Consider the following 16,375-nt stretch of genomic DNA (forward strand, 5'->3'; position numbering starts at 1 on the left):
TGCCTATGTCTTTTTCCAGGAGTTTTATGGTTTTGGGTCTTACATTTAAGTCTTCAATCCATTTTGAGTTTGTTCTTGCATATGGTATAAGAAAGTGGTCTAGTTTCATTTTCTTTTTTGCTTATATCTGTCCAGTTTTCTAAACACTATTTATTGAAGAGACTGTCTTTGCACCAACTGTATGTTCTTGCCTCCTTTGTCAAAGAGTTATTGACCATATAGGCGGTTTATTTCTGGACTCTTTACTTTGTTCCACTGATTTATGTATCTGTTTTTATGCCAATACCTCTGCTTTGATTACTATAGCCTTGTAGTATACTTTGATATCAGGTACTCTGATACCTCCAACTATGTTCTTTTCAAGATTGCTTTTGCTGTTCAGGGTCTGTTGTGGACCATATAAATTTTGATATTATTTGTTCTAGTTCTGTGAAACATGCCATTAGTGTTTTCATAAGAATTGCATTGAACCTATAGATTGCATAGACATTTTAATGATGTTAATTCTTTTTATCCATGAGCACAGTATATGCTTCCATTTATTTGTATCTTCTTTAACTTCTTTCTTCAATGTCTTATAGTTTTCAGAGTTCAGGTCTTTTACTTCCTTGGTTAAATTTATTCCTAGGTATTTTATTTTTTGATAAAATTATAGATGAAATTGTGTTCTTATTTCTCTTTCTGATAGTTTTTTATTGGTGTATAAAATGCAACCAATTTCTGAAATGTATTTTGTGTCCTGCTATTTTACTAAATTCATTTATCAGTTATAGTAGTTATTGGTGAAATTTTTAGAATTCTCTATGTACATTGTCATGTCATCTGCAAATCATTACAGTTTTACTTCTTCCTTTCCAATTTGGATGCCTTTCATTTCTTTTTCTTTTCTGACTTCCAATCGCTATCGCTTCCAATACTATTCTAATGAACAGTGGTAAAAGTACACATCCTTGTCTTGTTTCTGATCCTAAGGAAAATGCTTTTAGCTGAGTCATTTTAATGTTCATAATTTTGATCTTTTTCTTAGGTAAGACCCTTTGACATTTCATATAATAATGGCTTGGTGGTGATGAACTCCTTTAGCTTTGCCTTGTTTGGGAAGCACTTTATCTGCCCTTCCATTCTAAATGATAGCTTTGTTGGATAGAGTAATTTTGGTGGTAGGTCCTTGCTTTTCATCACCTCGAATCCTTCTTGCCAGCCCCTTCTTGCCTGCAAAGCTTCTTTTGAGAAATCAGCTGATAGTCATATAGGCACCCCTTTGTAGGTAATTCTCTGCTTTTCTCTTGCTGCTTTTACGGTTCTCTCTTTATCTTGGACCTTTGGCATTTTAATGATGATACCTCTTGGTGTGGCCTTTTTGGGGACCCACCTTGTTTGGGACTCTCTGTGCTTCCTAGATGTGTATGTCTATTTCCTTCACCAAATTAGGGAAGTTTTCCTTCATTATTTTTTCACATAAGTTTTCAATTTCTTGATCTTCCTCTTCTCCTGGCTCCCCTATTGTTTGAATGTTGGCACGTTTAGAGTTGTTCCAGAGGTTCCTAAGCCTCTCTTTGTTTTTCTCAATTCTTGTTTCCTCATTCTGTACTGGTTGACTATATTTTTCTTCCTTATGTTCCAAGTCATTGATTTGAACCCTAGTTTTCTTCCCTTCACTATTGGTTTTCTGTGACTTTCCCTTCATTTTCTTTAGTGTAGCCTTCTCTTCTTCCCTTATGTGTTTGTCATACTTAAGCATATCTGTCAAGCCTGTAAGCATCTTTATCACTAGTGTTTTTAACTCTGCATCTGTTAGGTTGGCTATCTTCTCATCACTTAGTTCTTCCATCAGAACTTTGATCCGTTCCCTCTTTTAGGCCATAGTTTTCTGTCTCCTCATCTTGACAGGCTCCTGTGTTTGTTTGCCTCTATGTCTTACATAGAGCTGTCGCACCTGTTATGTTGTAAGGGGTGGAGCCTTTGGTATTTGTCAGTATAGGGAGATCCATTTCACCAAGTTGTGGTGTAGTATGTGGGGGAGGGGTCTGAGAGGGAACAAGGCCTCTTGCTCAGCACTCTCCCCTTTTCCAGGCACTTCTCCCACTTCTGTATGGGACTGGCACCTCTCTAGCTGTTGCCCTCACCATCGTTCCCAGAGTCGGTGGGTCTGTGGATGTTCTAGGACTGTGGGGGTCCTTTAAACAAGCAGACTCTGCTGAGAGACTGGCAGTTTCTTCCTTCACCCCAGCCCCCACTGGTTTGCACAATCAGAAGCAATGAGGCTTGATTTTCGCTGGTGCTGGAACTGTGAGTTATGCAGTATGATCTGGTGCTGGAAGCGCTCCCCAGGTGTTCCTCCCTTGTTTTTAAAATGTGTGACTCTGCTTTTCGCTGGCCTGATGCTGCCACTGCAGCCACTGCTGCCACCACTGCATTGTGTCCTCTCTGCCCTGGCTCAGTCCCTCCTACCTATCTGGATGAGTATTTCTTCTTTATATCTTTGTTTGCTGGACTTCCATGCAGTTCGATTTTCTGGAACATCTGGTTGTCTCTAGTTTAGAGGTACAGTAGTCCCTCTCTATATCATGGTTCACTTATCATGGCCTCACTGTATTGCAGGATTTGTAAAAATACTATATTTAATTATTTATCACGGATTTTTTGCTATGTCATGGAATTTTGCAGTACTGTATATGTATGTTGTTAAAGTTATGTAGGTTTAAGAGTGTAGAATATGGCCTGGCTGGTGTGGCTCAGTGGATTGAGCCTCAGCCTGTGAACCAAGTGTCGCTGGTTCGATTCCCATTCAGGGCACATAACTAGGTTGCACGTCAGGTCCCCAGTTGGGGGTGTGAGAGGCAACCACACAGTGATGTTTCTCTCCCTCTCTTTCTCCTTTCCCTTTTCTCTAAAAAGAAAATAAATAAATAAATAAATAAACAAACTAAATAAATTAATAAATTATTTTTTAAAAAGAGTGTAGAATATGTTTAAGAACATAAGTAGTGTTTATAAACGTGTGGAAAAGGTTAAGAAGGGAGTGGGAAAGGTTAATTAGTGACTGGGAATGGTTTATAAGTGTGTGGGAAGGGTTTATAAAACCTTAAAATATATGTAATTACTAAAATAAATGTAAGGTTCCTACTTCGTGGATTTCCACCTATCACGGGAGGGTCTAGATCATAATACCCATGATAAGTGAGGGAATACTGTAGTTGTATTCCTTCTTAGTTGTGGAGGGAGATGCAGCGTGTCTGTCTAGGCCTCCGTCTTGGCCGGAAGTCCTCCTTCCCAATTCTTGACTTCCACACCTGGTTGTTTCACATCTCTGCCCATCCTACTAGTCTCAATGGGGCTTCCTTTTAAAAATTACTAATTTAGTCTCTTTACTTGTTATATTGAAATTTTGTATTTATTCTTGAGTCAATTTTAGGAATTTGTGTCTTTCTAGGAATTTTCTATTTCATATTTGACTTTTCTATTTCATGTACTCTTGTACAATTGTTCATATTATACTCTTATAATCCTTTCTTATTTCTGTAAGGTCTAGTATTAATATATCTTCTTCCATTTCTGTTTTTAGTAATTTCAATTTTCCTTTTTTTCTTCTTAGCCAATCTAGTTAAAGGTTTGCCAATTTTGGTGATTTTGTAAAGATTGTGTTATACTTCATAAGTTTATTAATAAGTATAATCATATTTAAGAAATATATGATCACAAAGGTCTTAAATGTTTCCTTACCTATATTGATTATACTACCAAGGATATATTAATACTAATTAAATATGTTTAATAAGATAGTCCTTAAAACACATTTTGAGTGAATAATTAACTTAGCAAGCTATGTTTTTGATAGTTTTAGGAAGATTGAGGAATTTGGCACTGAGACACGTACTATCTCTGCCCTCAGAGGCATCAAGTCTGGGGGACAGCTAAAGCTGTATTTACCATGAGGAAGCATGTACACTGCTAGGGGAAGTATAGGCTGCTGTAGGAGTTCATAGTTGGTAAGTAGGAGAGCCTGGAGTCTTGCTGTGCCACCTCCACCACTGCTCAGCCCTTTCTAGACAGACAAGTAGCTTTTTGAGGCCCTCAGGGCTCCTTGGTCATGGGGCTGGCAGGGACAAGCCATGATATGAGGGCAGATTGATGTGGGTAAGGTTGGGTAGGGTCAGGCCTTTTTCAGAGTGCTATGGGCTGGATACCATCTTTTCTCTCACCCTCTACTGCTTGGCACCCTCAAACTCTAGAGGTTAGAACATGGGACCAGTGTCAACCAAGCTTGAATTAGGGGCCCTGTCAGTGTTCCCCCACACTCCACCAATGCCCCTCCTTCCTGAGGCATGTGGGACAGGAAATAGATTAGCTCTGCCTTAGGTCAGTTGGTGAAACCCCATCCCCCAACACCAGAGCCAGTTTGTCTGGTGGAGAGATAACACCTCTCTCTTTATGCTCCACAGAATCTGAAAACAGGATCCTGGATTCTGGCTGGCTTGGTGGGAAGAGGAGTCCCCTGCAGATGCTCTATGACCTGGACCAGGTAGGTGGACCCCCCACACACACAACCGCAACCCTGGAATCCCACCCTCTGCCTCTAGACATAAGAACTGTAGACCCCCAGTGTAGATCTACTGTTAAGGAACTAGAATCCACAATGGGCACAGAGAGTCATCCTCTGAAAATCCAGGCTCTGTTCAGAGACTAGAATGCCTGAAGATGTGATAAGGGCAAATCTTGGGGGCAAGCTGACAGAATTGGTGTCTTCACCCATCCCAGACCCCGTCCATCATCCACTCAACAATAGACTGGGCCCAGTATGTGCCAGTTCTATGTGTTGTGGATATGAAAGAGAGTAAAACAGATGTTGAGCCTGCCTTCAGAGAGTTGACAGTCTAGTGGGGAGAGAGTAATTAAATTTAATACCAGCTGCAATAGGAAAACATGAAGGAGCCCCTACCCAGTGAGCAGTGGCCTAGTGTGGCCTGGCAGGTGGGGCAAAGAAAATAGGGAGCCATGGAAGGTTGTAATCCAGAGAGAATGATCAGACTGGGTTTGGGAAAATGCTGCTCACTGAATTCCCAAGGACAGCCAAAGATGCGGATGGAACTCATCTGTTTCATGTCCTTGGGTTGTGGGTGGGGAGGCCTTTCTTCAGAGAGGGTAACTGGTTTGCCCTGGGCCAAACAGCAAGCTTAGGGTAGTCCAGGCTGTCATCAGGCCCCCAGTTCCACTAGCTCCACAGACTTTGAGACACAGATAGGATTGGTTCAGCTCCCTCACAGCCTGAGGACTCAGTGACCTTGGGGTGTCATAGCCCTGGAAGCATAGCACCTTGCAGCTGAAGGAATAATAGTAATGAAAACAATCTGGCCAACAAGTGCTAACTGTGTACCAGGCTCTCTAGTTCTGTGAACTCACTTAGTCCTCACAGCAGCCCTGTAAAGTAGGGCTGTTGTTATCCCTGTTCACAGATGAGGAAATTGAAGCACAAAGGTCATAGGGACTAGAGCCAGGCTAAGGATCTATAAGGAGTTGAATCTTGCTGGAGTGGGAAAGATGAGGGTGTTGCTGATGGATACAGTTCCAGACTAGCAGCACAGCTCTGGCTTCTGAGTCCCAAGGGATCCAAGCTGGAACTACCCTACCAGAGAGCTGTAGACCACTGATTTCTCTAAGCCTCAGTGTTCTAACCTGTAAAAGTGGGATAGCATTGACTGTCTAGATATTCATGGGGCTGCAAAACACAGAAAAGACTACATGAAGCCACTAGGATAGTCAATGCCTGCTCCCCATGATACTCAGAGACCAGCATTCCCATGGTCTCTGCCCAACACTCTTCCCACTCACATCCTATGGATGTTGGCTTCTGCCATAGCCTTGTTGCTTCATGGCTGTAAGATGAATGCCAGGGCCCTGACATCTCCTCATAGGAGAACATCCTAAGAAGAAGGGAAGGGAGTAAAGCAACAAGTTTTCTTTCTTTAGGAGCCCTCACTTTTTTTCCTGAAGAAAAGCCTTTCCTGGGAACCATCCATCAAACTCTCCTTTATATCGTCTTGACCAGAGCCAGGCCATATGCCCACCTCTGAACCCATCACTTTAATGCAGGTGTGACTGTTTCTTCCCGAGGCTGACTTCATGGCCTAACATAGTTGAGGTTTGCTGGCAAGGAAGGAGGGAAACTGACAAATGGATGGATGGCCAACATATCCTGCCACAAGAAACATGTGGGGTTGTCTGGAAGCTGAAAGCAGCGCTTGGCTGTGGGGCCCCTGGTTACAGTCCTTTCCTGGCACCCACATGGAGACAGGTTTCTGAGGCCAATCCTATAAGTCAGTGCTTCACAGGGTGGGAATATAATCCTCTTAAGTGCTCTCAGGCCCCCTACAGCCATGTCTGAACTTGGCAACCACCCCCACACTGAGTTTTTTGAAAGAGTAATATAAGCACTATAGGGCATTCTACCACTCCCAAAGACTACAGTGAAGAGCACCTCTTCTTCCCACAATGGGCTCCCATTACCCCTGGAATTGACCAGTTCCCTGTGAGTCATTCCAGACATGTTCTGGTCATGTATGCAGCATTGAATGCTCTATCATGTTGTGCTTATATTACTTTTTCAAAATCTCACCTACAGGTACATATGTACTTGCTCTCTCAACTTTTCATTTTGAAAAGTTCAAATATATGCAGAAACAGAGAGACTAGTACAATGAACACTCACGTTACCATCACCCAGTCTGAACAATAATCAGCTCCTGTCCATTCTTGTTTCATCCTAACCCTCCAACTTTTACCTGGTATTATTTTGAAGCAAATCCCAGGCTTCTTTACTCTGTGATTATCTTAACATGTATCTAAAAGAGATGACCCACAATTCATTCCTTTTGAAAGATTTTAAAAATTACCTTCCCTATCCTTAAAAAAAATTAAATTGATTTTAGAGAGAGAAATGAAGAAAGACACATTGATTTGCTGTTCCACTTATTTATGCATTCATTGATTGATTCTTGTATGTGTCCTTACTGGGGATTGAACCTACAACCCTGGTATATTGGGATGACATTCTAACCAACTGAGTTACCCAGCCAAGACACCTTCCCTACTTTTTTAAAAACCCAACTGTAGCATGCTAAGTCCTATTCTTCCTTTAACTTTTTGCACTTAAAGTATCTTGGATGTCTGTGGGATATATTTAAAAGCACATTCACACACACCCACACATGCAGTCTGTTTTCCCACCCCCTCCCACAATGTCACATATTCTCATGTAGGCACAGGGTGTATCGTCGTCGTCGGCTGCCGTCCGTCTCGAGAGATGATGGTGTAGCTTCTTAAGAGTCTATCTGCACCGCTGAGAATAGCTGTGCAGTCCGACTCGGGAGTGACACGGTATCTGTCTCCTCCCGTGTTGAATCGACATCTTGCGATGACGCTGGAGTGTCCTCTCCAGTGAAGCTGAAGCTACAGAGCCTGGGCAGGGTGATATGGAGGGTCTGCTATTGCCCATGCAGCAGACCCCCCCTCTCTTTGCAGCTGAAGGGTCCAAGGGAAAGACAGAGTCAATACAGCTTGGCTTCAGGTGCGCCGCAGGAGTTGCCGGTGTTGACTACAACGTCAAACCGCCTTAGGGACTCCGGCTCCGGATTTCCTGTCGGGGTTTACTCCCTTAGCCTTTCCCCTGAAGAGGTATGCCGCAAGGCAGCGGAGGTTTTTTGGAGTCAGAGTTTTCCTTCTCTGATGTGCCCTGACTGGAAGATCGAACCAGCAACACTTAGCTCGCAGGCCGACGCTCAATCCACTGAGCCAAACCAGCCAGGGGGGACAGGGTGTATAGTGTCCTGCTATTTCAGATGGTGCTTCGGCCTCCTCTGAAATGGAAACATTCTGAAGGCTTTTTCTTAACTGAAATATAACTCACATAACCCTGGCTGGTTTGGCTCAGTGGATTGAGCGTCGGCCTGCGAGCTAAGTGTCGCTGGTTCGATCTTCCAGTCAAGGCACATCAGAGAAGGAAAACTCTGACTCCAAAAAACCTCCGCTGCCTTGCGGCATACCTCTTCAGGGGAAAGGCTAAGGGAGTAAACCCCGACGGAAAATCCGGAGCCGGAGTCCCTAAGGCGGTTTGACGTTGCAGTCAACACCGGCAACTCCTGCGGCGCACTTGAAGCCAAGCTGTATTGACTCCGTCTTTCCCTTGGACCCTTCAGCTGCAAAGAGGGGGGGGGGGGTCTGCTGCATGGGCAACAGCAGACCCTCCATATCACCCTGCCCAGGCTCTGTAGCTTCAGCTCCACTGGAGAGGACACTCCAGCGTCATCGCAAGATGTCGATTCAACACGGGAGGAGACAGATACCGTGTCACTCCCGAGTCGGACTGCACAACCATTCTCGGCGGTGCAGATAGACTCTTAAGAAGCTACACCATCGTCTCTCGAGACGGACGGCTGCCGACGACCACAGGATTCACTCTCTTAAAGTGTACAGATCAGTGGTTTTAGTATACTTACAAGGAAGCACAACCATCACCACCATCTAATTTTAGAACATTTTCATCACTCCAAAAAGAAACCCAGTACATACTAGCAGTCACTCTGCATTTTCTCCACTCCCAGCCCCTGACAACCATCAATTTACTTTCTCTCTCTATGGGTCTATTCTGGATATTTTACATAGATGGAATCATACATGTGGCCTTTTATGCATGGCTTCTTTTACTTAGTATGCATAATGCTTTTAAGATTCATGCATGTTTTAGCATGTATCAGAACTTCATTCCTTTTTATGACTGAATAATATTACATTGGCTGGTGTGGCTCAGTGGATTGAATGCCAGCCTGCGAACCAAAGGGTCACTGGTTCAATTCCTAGTCAGGGCACATGCCTGGGTTGTGGGCCTGGTGCCCATTTGGTGTCCGAGAGGCAACCACACTGACGTTTATCTCTCCCTCCCTTCCCCTCTCTAAAAATAAATAAAACCCTTTAAAAAAAAAAAAACAAAACACTGTATTCAGAGCATCTATGATGTGCCAGGCATTTGAAACATCAGCTCTTAACCTTTGTCTCTATTTAATGAGACATGGGATTCAGAAGTTGAAGAAAAGCAGGACTTTCTCGACTCAATCCAGCTACAGGACCTTTTATGTAAATTATTACGAACACTTAAGGGAATGGCTAGTGTATGAATACCCAATAATCTGGCACATAAAGATGGACATTACGATACATCTCTGGCAGTGTTCAAAGTACTTAAAAATAGCAAGTCTCAGACTCATCAAAAAATAAATGGTTCTAGATTATCAGCAGTGAAAAACTACAGATGGGAATTCTTGCTAATAGGTTATGTTAAAAACAAGTTCGAGTAAATTACCTATAGCATATACTCTTCATAAAGCTCCAGAATAAGAGATGCATTAGGTATATGTATGTGATACAAAGTTTGGTAAACAATTTAGGATCTTGAGTAAGGTTGCGGGGATACAATGAGGGAAAGTGCACAGGTGTTACTGTTAACTCAAATTTTCCAGTTTCCACATTTGGAAAAGGGCCATTGTGAAGCAAAGGAATGTCAAAGATGACTGGTTCACAGCCCCATGTTCAGTTCTTATCTCTCTTGCCTTCCTCATCCATCAGCAAAGAGCCAGGACTTCGGATCCCAAGTGTGTTCTTAAGCACAGCTATCTCAGGGTGAGACCCCATATCACAGATGGGTAAATGGAAGCTCAAAGTTACATGCCTGAGATTACAAAGTAAGTGCGTGGAAGGGCCCTGGCCATTGTGACTTGGAGCGTTGTCATGTACACCAAAAGTTCAGGGGATTTGATTTCTGGTCAGAGCACGTACCTAGGTTGCGAGTTTGATCCCTGTTCAGGGTGAGTACAGGAAGCAACCAGTTGATGTTTCTCCTTCTCTCTAAAATTGATAAACATTTTATTTTTTTTTTTAAACTTGTTAACATCATCTCTCCCCTTTCTGCTTTCTCCCCTCCTGCACCAGTTTCCTCATTAGTATGGTTTGTACCTGGCTGGTTTGGCTCAGTGGATTGAGCGTCGGCCTGCGAGCTAAGTGTCGCTGGTTCGATCTTCCAGTCAGGGTACATCAGAGAAGGAAAACTCTTGACTCCAAAAAACCTCCGCTGCCTTGCGGCATACCTCTTCAGGGGAAAGGCTAAGGGAGTAAACCCCGACAGAAAATCCGGAGCCGGAGTCCCTAAGGCGGTTTGACGTTGTAGTCAACACCGGCAACTCCTGCGGCGCACCTGAAGCCAAGCTGTATTGACTCCGTCTTTCCCTTGGGCCCTTCAGCTGCGAAGAGAGGGGGGGTCTGCTGCATGGGCAACAGCAGACCCTCCATATCACCCTGCCCAGGCTCTGTAGCTTCAGCTTCACTGGAGAGGACACTCCAGCGTCATCGCAAGATGTCAATTCAACACGGGAGGAGACGGATACCGTGTCACTCCCGAGTTGGACTGCATAGCCATTCTCGGCGGTGCAGATAGACTCTTAAGAAGCTACACCATCGTCTCTCGAGACGGACGGCTGCCGACGACGACGACGAATATTACATTGTATGGATAGACCACATATATACTATTTATCTGTTCACCAGTTAATGGACATTTGGGTTGTTTCCACTCTTCGGCTATTATAAATAATGTTGCTATAAACATTTGTGTGCAAGTTTTTATGTAACATGTTTTTGCTTACTTTAGGTATATACCTAGAAGTGGGATTTCTGGATCACATGTTTACTTTTTTTGAAGAGCTGCCAAATAGCTTTCCACAACATCTATACCATTTTACTTTCTCACCAGCAATGAATGAATGTTCCACTTTCCCACATTCTCACCAATATGTATTGTCTTATTATCTAAAGGCTTTTAATGCAATTTTTAGAAATTAAAAATACTTCTAAGAACTCAGACAAAAATACCACCAAAGAGAGAGGGCAGGGGTGTTAGTGGGTTACTGTTGGAAGTGAAGACCCTGTTTAGGGCAGAAAAGACTTGAAAAAAGGAGGGGGAATTGCTGGAGGTACTGGCCTGGGTTTTGGTATGACCGAGGAGGGCTAGGAAAGGCTGGACCCAAGTGACCTCCTAATATTACCCAATTCATAGAGTTGTAAAGGTTATAGCAAGGTGCGTGGTACACAGTAAGTAGGAGGTAAATGCTGGATGTTATTATTTCAGAGGAACAGGCTCAGAGGGGGCAGGCCTCCTGCCCAAGTACCAAGGTTAGAATTTGTTAGTGGAGGGGAGGACTGGGCAGGATAAAGAAATCAAGACCCAAAGGAACACACTAATTCATAAATACCGAATTAGCTAGTTTTATTATTAGACAAAAATATCCTAACAGCCTGGAAGTACCTGCATTTTCAACACTATTTATATGGAATTAAAGCTGCCATTCTTATACACTATATTATTTCTAGTACAACAGATACTCAGTTTGCTGTCAGTTTACTTGGAAGTTGTGCTTTTTTTATCAGGCTTATTCTAACCATGCCATATTTGTTATCAGGACCTCCTCAGACCTGAATGTCCAACAAGTGATTAGTCACAGCATTTCACATGCCGCCCCCCCCCCCCCCATTCAGGTCCGGGACAAATGCCTGGACCCCTAATCACACATAGTGATCAGAAGCAGGGCGAGGATTCCAGTCCAGGTCCCCTACCTGACTCCCGGCCCTGGCTCACACAAGTCACTGGGCAGCAACCCTGACCCCAACCCCTGTCGTCCACAGGGTCCGAACTCAGCCCTGGCTGAGGTGCATCGGGAGCGGCGCAGTCTACTCCACCGCACCTGCAGCCGCCACACACGCGGGCAGCGCCTGCTGCAGCCCGAGGACCTGCGGCACGTGCTGGTGGACGACGCACACGGCCTGCTCTACTGCTATGTGCCTAAGGTGGCCTGCACCAACTGGAAGCGCGTGCTGCTGGCACTGAGCAGCCCCGTGAGCCGGGACCCGCAAGCCATCCCTGCGCATGAGGCACATGCGCCAGGCCGCCTGGCCTCTCTAGCTGACTTCAGCCCCACCGAGATCAACCGGCGCCTGCGCGACTACCTGGCCTTCCTCTTCGTGCGCGAGCCCTTTGAGCGCCTGGCCTCGGCCTATAGGAACAAGTTCGCGCATCCCTACAGCGCTGCCTTCCAGCGGCATTATGGCACGCGCATCGTGCGGCGCCTGCGGCCGCACCCACACCCTGATGCAGTGGCCCGGGGACACGATGTGCGCTTTGCTGAGTTCCTGACCTACTTACTGGACCCGCGCACACGCCGTGACGAACCTTTCAATGAGCACTGGGAACGCGTCCATGCGCTCTGCCACCCATGTCGCCTTCGCTACGATGTAGTGGGCAAGTTCGAGACCCTGGCAGAGGATGCAGCTTTCGTGCTGGGCCTGGTGGGCACACCTGGCCTGCGCTTCCCCGCTCCACCATCCCGGGCCAAGGCTGCTACCACGCGTGACCAGGCCGTTCACCTCTTCCAGGACATCAGCCCCTTTTACCAGCAGCGCCTCTTCAACCTCTACAGGATGGACTTTCTGCTCTTCAACTATTCTGCCCCCTCCTACCTGCGACTGCAATAGCCTGCAGTGCCTCTGTGTGACCTGGTACACTGTGGAAGCTCTGAGGTCTGGGCCGGGGGCCCCGAGAATGTGAATTTCTGATGGATCCAGAGTATCCTACTTTCACAACTACTGCATTGGGCTGACATCACATCTGGCAAGCTTTGGGTGCAACCTACCTCAGGCGCTGTACAACTGTGCTTGCCAGCTATCCTGCCTGTCACTTGATTCTTGCTTCCTCTAACTGCTCTAACTGGCAGAGGCTTCCCCAGGATCCTTGGGTAGATGAGAATTGGGTGATAGCATTTTAACTTGCAAATTCGCTTTTGTTTGTTTGTTTCTTTTAAAATCAGCTCTGTCCCTGAACCTGTCTATGGTGCAACAGAACAGAATTCTGGCTCAAGGCAGCCTGTGGCCCATCCTAGAGCCCTCTCCACCTGACCCACCCTGTTAATTAAGGACAGCCCTAGCCAAGGAAGGAAGCCCTCCCCTGCAGGCCTCAGGCTGGGGCCATCCTTATCCATGGGCTGCCTTCACTCTACCAGTCACAGAGCAGGGTCACCTTTCCTCTTGCTGGCTTGGCCCTGGCCCCACCCTTGGTCTTAGTCCAGCCAGACGTTAGGTTGCCTCTGTATGCCCACCAACCTCAGGGCACAATATGATGCCAGGTCTTATAGAACTTTGGTGATCTGGGGAGCTCATGTATCAATGATCAAAATAAATATGTTTTGTTACTTTCTGACAGTTTGGAGTTTCCCCACTTCATTTTGCCATTTGCTCTGGGGCATGGGGCCGACTGAATTTGGCATCTCACTGAGTCTCTGAGCCTCAGTTTCCCCTGTTACCAAATGGCATAAGAATGCCAGGTGGTTGTAAAAGTCAGATAAGAGAGATGGCTTACCTTCACAGCAGCATACAAGTATGAGAGGCTACATGGGGCATTGTATATGGAGGGAGTGCATCAGGTGGTGGGTGCTAAATTATAGGGTTGAGGGGGGAAACATTCACAACTTGGGGGAAATCTAACCTTTCACTCTGCTTGGGCCAAAGATTAAAGCCAAAACCAGCTCAGTGAAGCTTTGATCCTTGGGCCAATCCCATTCGTGGGTGTGCGTGTGTGTGGTTTGCAGCATGTGGGCACTTGGCAATGAGGATCCACCCTTCCAGTTTGGAGAGACAGCCGCATGGGGGTCCTTTAGGAGGGACTGAATGTCTCCTTAGCGATTAGTTGAATATATAATGTCCCTTCTCTGTGTCTTTGGATGATAAATAAAAATGCCAGAACTTTGGGAAGAACAGGGAAGTGTATGCTTGAGGTTTTGAAAAATAGGAATTAGAACACAACCAAGGAAGGGCAGCTTGGCAGGGATGAGGTCAAAGCAGCTGTGGTGACTCCACACCCTGTGGTGAGGACCCATGAGAGCCGTGCTGGCCTATGGGGGCTGGGCTGGTCAAGGAGTGGCAGCTTAGCCACATTCATGCCCCAGCCTTTGCGATGGTATTCCCCTGCTTAAGAGGCTTTTCTTCTCCTGGCTGGTCCTTGTTTCCCTCCTTCTCAGGAGTCTGCCCGAGTCCTTCAGGACACACCACTCAGAGCTTCTCCATGCAATGTTCATAGATCCTCCCAGTTTGGGTCAGCAGCAGCCAACTCCTTTGGACCTGGGAAGATGCTGTTATTGAGCTCCTCATGAAATCTCACCCCACTGGAGGGATTTAGAAAGCCTAGGGCCTGGATAATTACCAGGACACCCCAGACCACAGCCTTACCATGCTGAGCTAGGCTTAAGGAGGAAGGGGCTGGTCCTGTTGGCATACCCAGAGGCTGCTGTATTTCTCAAAAGTCCCTGTTATCCATACACTCCCTCAGAAGCCATGCATACACTATGTTTGTTACATGCCATTTCATGCTCAGTTATTTGGCATTTGCTTCCACAGCACATCTTTGTGCTGAGTGAGCTCAGCACCCACACAGCCTCTGATATGGCTTGTATGCTGAAAGTTAACCCTCACCTAGATGTCACATCCCTAGATGCCTCACAATTAGAAGTTGCCTTTTGCCATCACTACATCAGCTGTCATCCCTTCAGAGTCTCCTGTATGCTGATGCTTGTCATTTTATCATTTGGGGCAGGCATTCTGCAGCCTCATCACCCCCCGCCACCATTGGATGTCTCCCATGCTCTCTGGGTTTGCATACACTCAATGTCACACACTCAGCTCTACCCCCCACCACAATAGCCCTCACCTCTGTTGTGAGAGCAGGACGGACTTACGGCCAAGACTGGAGGCACTTCTTGCTTCTCACCTCACCAGTTTTGGGGCATTCCTTCTGCTCTGGCCTGTCTCTGACTTGTTTTCCCTTTGGCTGCACCAGAACATGTCTCCTCACAGATCACAGACTGATTGCCTGCCCCCAAGTGGTGTAGTCCTGGTTGGGTCATGGGATCACCTGAGAAAGACAGGGTCTCACAAAACGCTGGACAAGACATGAGGGTACCCAGGTGGGTTCATAATCTGGCACCCTCTGAAGACCTATAATTTTTCTATTAAAACCAGTTCCTAAAGGGACTAAGAGCATGAACTGAGAATTACATGGTGTCTTAACTTACAACTGCCTTGTACTTTTCAGTGTTCCAGTCTCTCAGAACTGGGTAGTACTGGCAGAGGCAGATTAAGATTGGTTGAGGCCCCAGGCACAGAAGAAAGTATTGAACCCCTTAAAAAAATAGAGAAAATAAAAATACATGGTTTTGAGGGGCCCTTCAGAAGTCAGGGCCCAGGACACACGCCTGGTGCACCCACCATTAAATCCGCCTCTGAGTACTGGTCAGCACTCTTCCCAGGATGGAAGTGACAAAGGTGGATGGGGTTACAAAGGATTAAGACAAGTTTCAATGCTCTTTTGATTTTTAGGGCTTTTTTTTTTTTTTCGGTCAGGAAAATGTTTATCAAATTTTTGTAGTTATGATGTTGGTTAATTCTCATATGTTTTGTTTTATTTTGTGGCTGTGTCATCCAGGCAGCTTCCTGGGAGGCATAGTTCCATGGTTTAAATTTTTACTAAAATAAAATTCCTGTGTTTCTTAGAACAACACTACTTCATGCCTTATGCAGTTTCAGAATCGCAGCCACCTGCATCTGCTGGTTTCAGCAACTAGTCGGATGGCCTTGGAATAAAGTCAAGGTCCCAGGCAACTCACAATATGTCACCAAAACACTTTGAGGGATCAGTGTGTCCAGGTCTCAGGGTGCTGCTTTTTCCAGTGACACCATACCTCTCTCACTAGGATAAAGGCGAGGCTGCATGTAACGAAGACTCAATAATGGCATCTTCAACAAGGTGGTCTCTCTTGCCCAGAAGAAGATGTTCAGAACTGGTAGGAGGGCTGCTTCACTGAACCTCTAGGGGTAGTGCAGGCTCCTTTCCTGTTGCTCCTTCACCCCTAGGACACAGCCCTCTTCCATGTGGTCTGTGAGAGTGAGCAATTCACTTTCCCAGAAGGCTAGCTGACCCTTCTCCTGTTCTTTAGGGGGCTTCAGCCATGTGCTGATTCATGTTAACTGTGCTCATGGCATAAGAACAATCAAGGGTCTGGATGGCTGCTCTAAAATGCTTGGCCCACATGCTGCATGTTGCTAAATAGGCTGCATGATTATTTCTAATATTTCTGAAATATTTTCACATAGAGAATACTGCTAAGCCATTTCTTTATTGTAAAACATTTAAGTTATTGCCCATTTCTTCTTTGAGGACATTGAGTACATAAAAACACTCAATACATAGGAGGCCAAACAGGTAGTTCCTTACTAATCCCTTCATGCCTGT

General features: G+C 45.6%; 1 protein-coding gene across 1 annotated transcript in view; it reads left to right on the forward strand.

Annotated features, from left to right (window-relative positions):
- The window catches only part of CHST13 (carbohydrate sulfotransferase 13), a 51,486-nt gene extending 38,195 nt beyond the window's left edge, over positions 1–13,291 (forward strand). Inside the window, exons 2-3 of the mRNA XM_090285160.1 lie at positions 4,443–4,522; positions 11,725–13,291. Of these exons, the coding sequence (XP_090141286.1) occupies positions 4,443–4,522; positions 11,725–12,570 (926 nt within the window). The 3' untranslated portion in view covers positions 12,571–13,291. The remainder of the gene's footprint in view (positions 1–4,442; positions 4,523–11,724) is intronic.
- Positions 13,292–16,375: the final 3,084 nt, after the last annotated feature.

This window comes from Furipterus horrens, unplaced genomic scaffold, assembly GCF_987537825.1.
Source record: "Furipterus horrens unplaced genomic scaffold, mFurHor1.1.pri manual_scaffold_8, whole genome shotgun sequence".
Taxonomy (NCBI): domain Eukaryota; kingdom Metazoa; phylum Chordata; class Mammalia; order Chiroptera; family Furipteridae; genus Furipterus; species Furipterus horrens.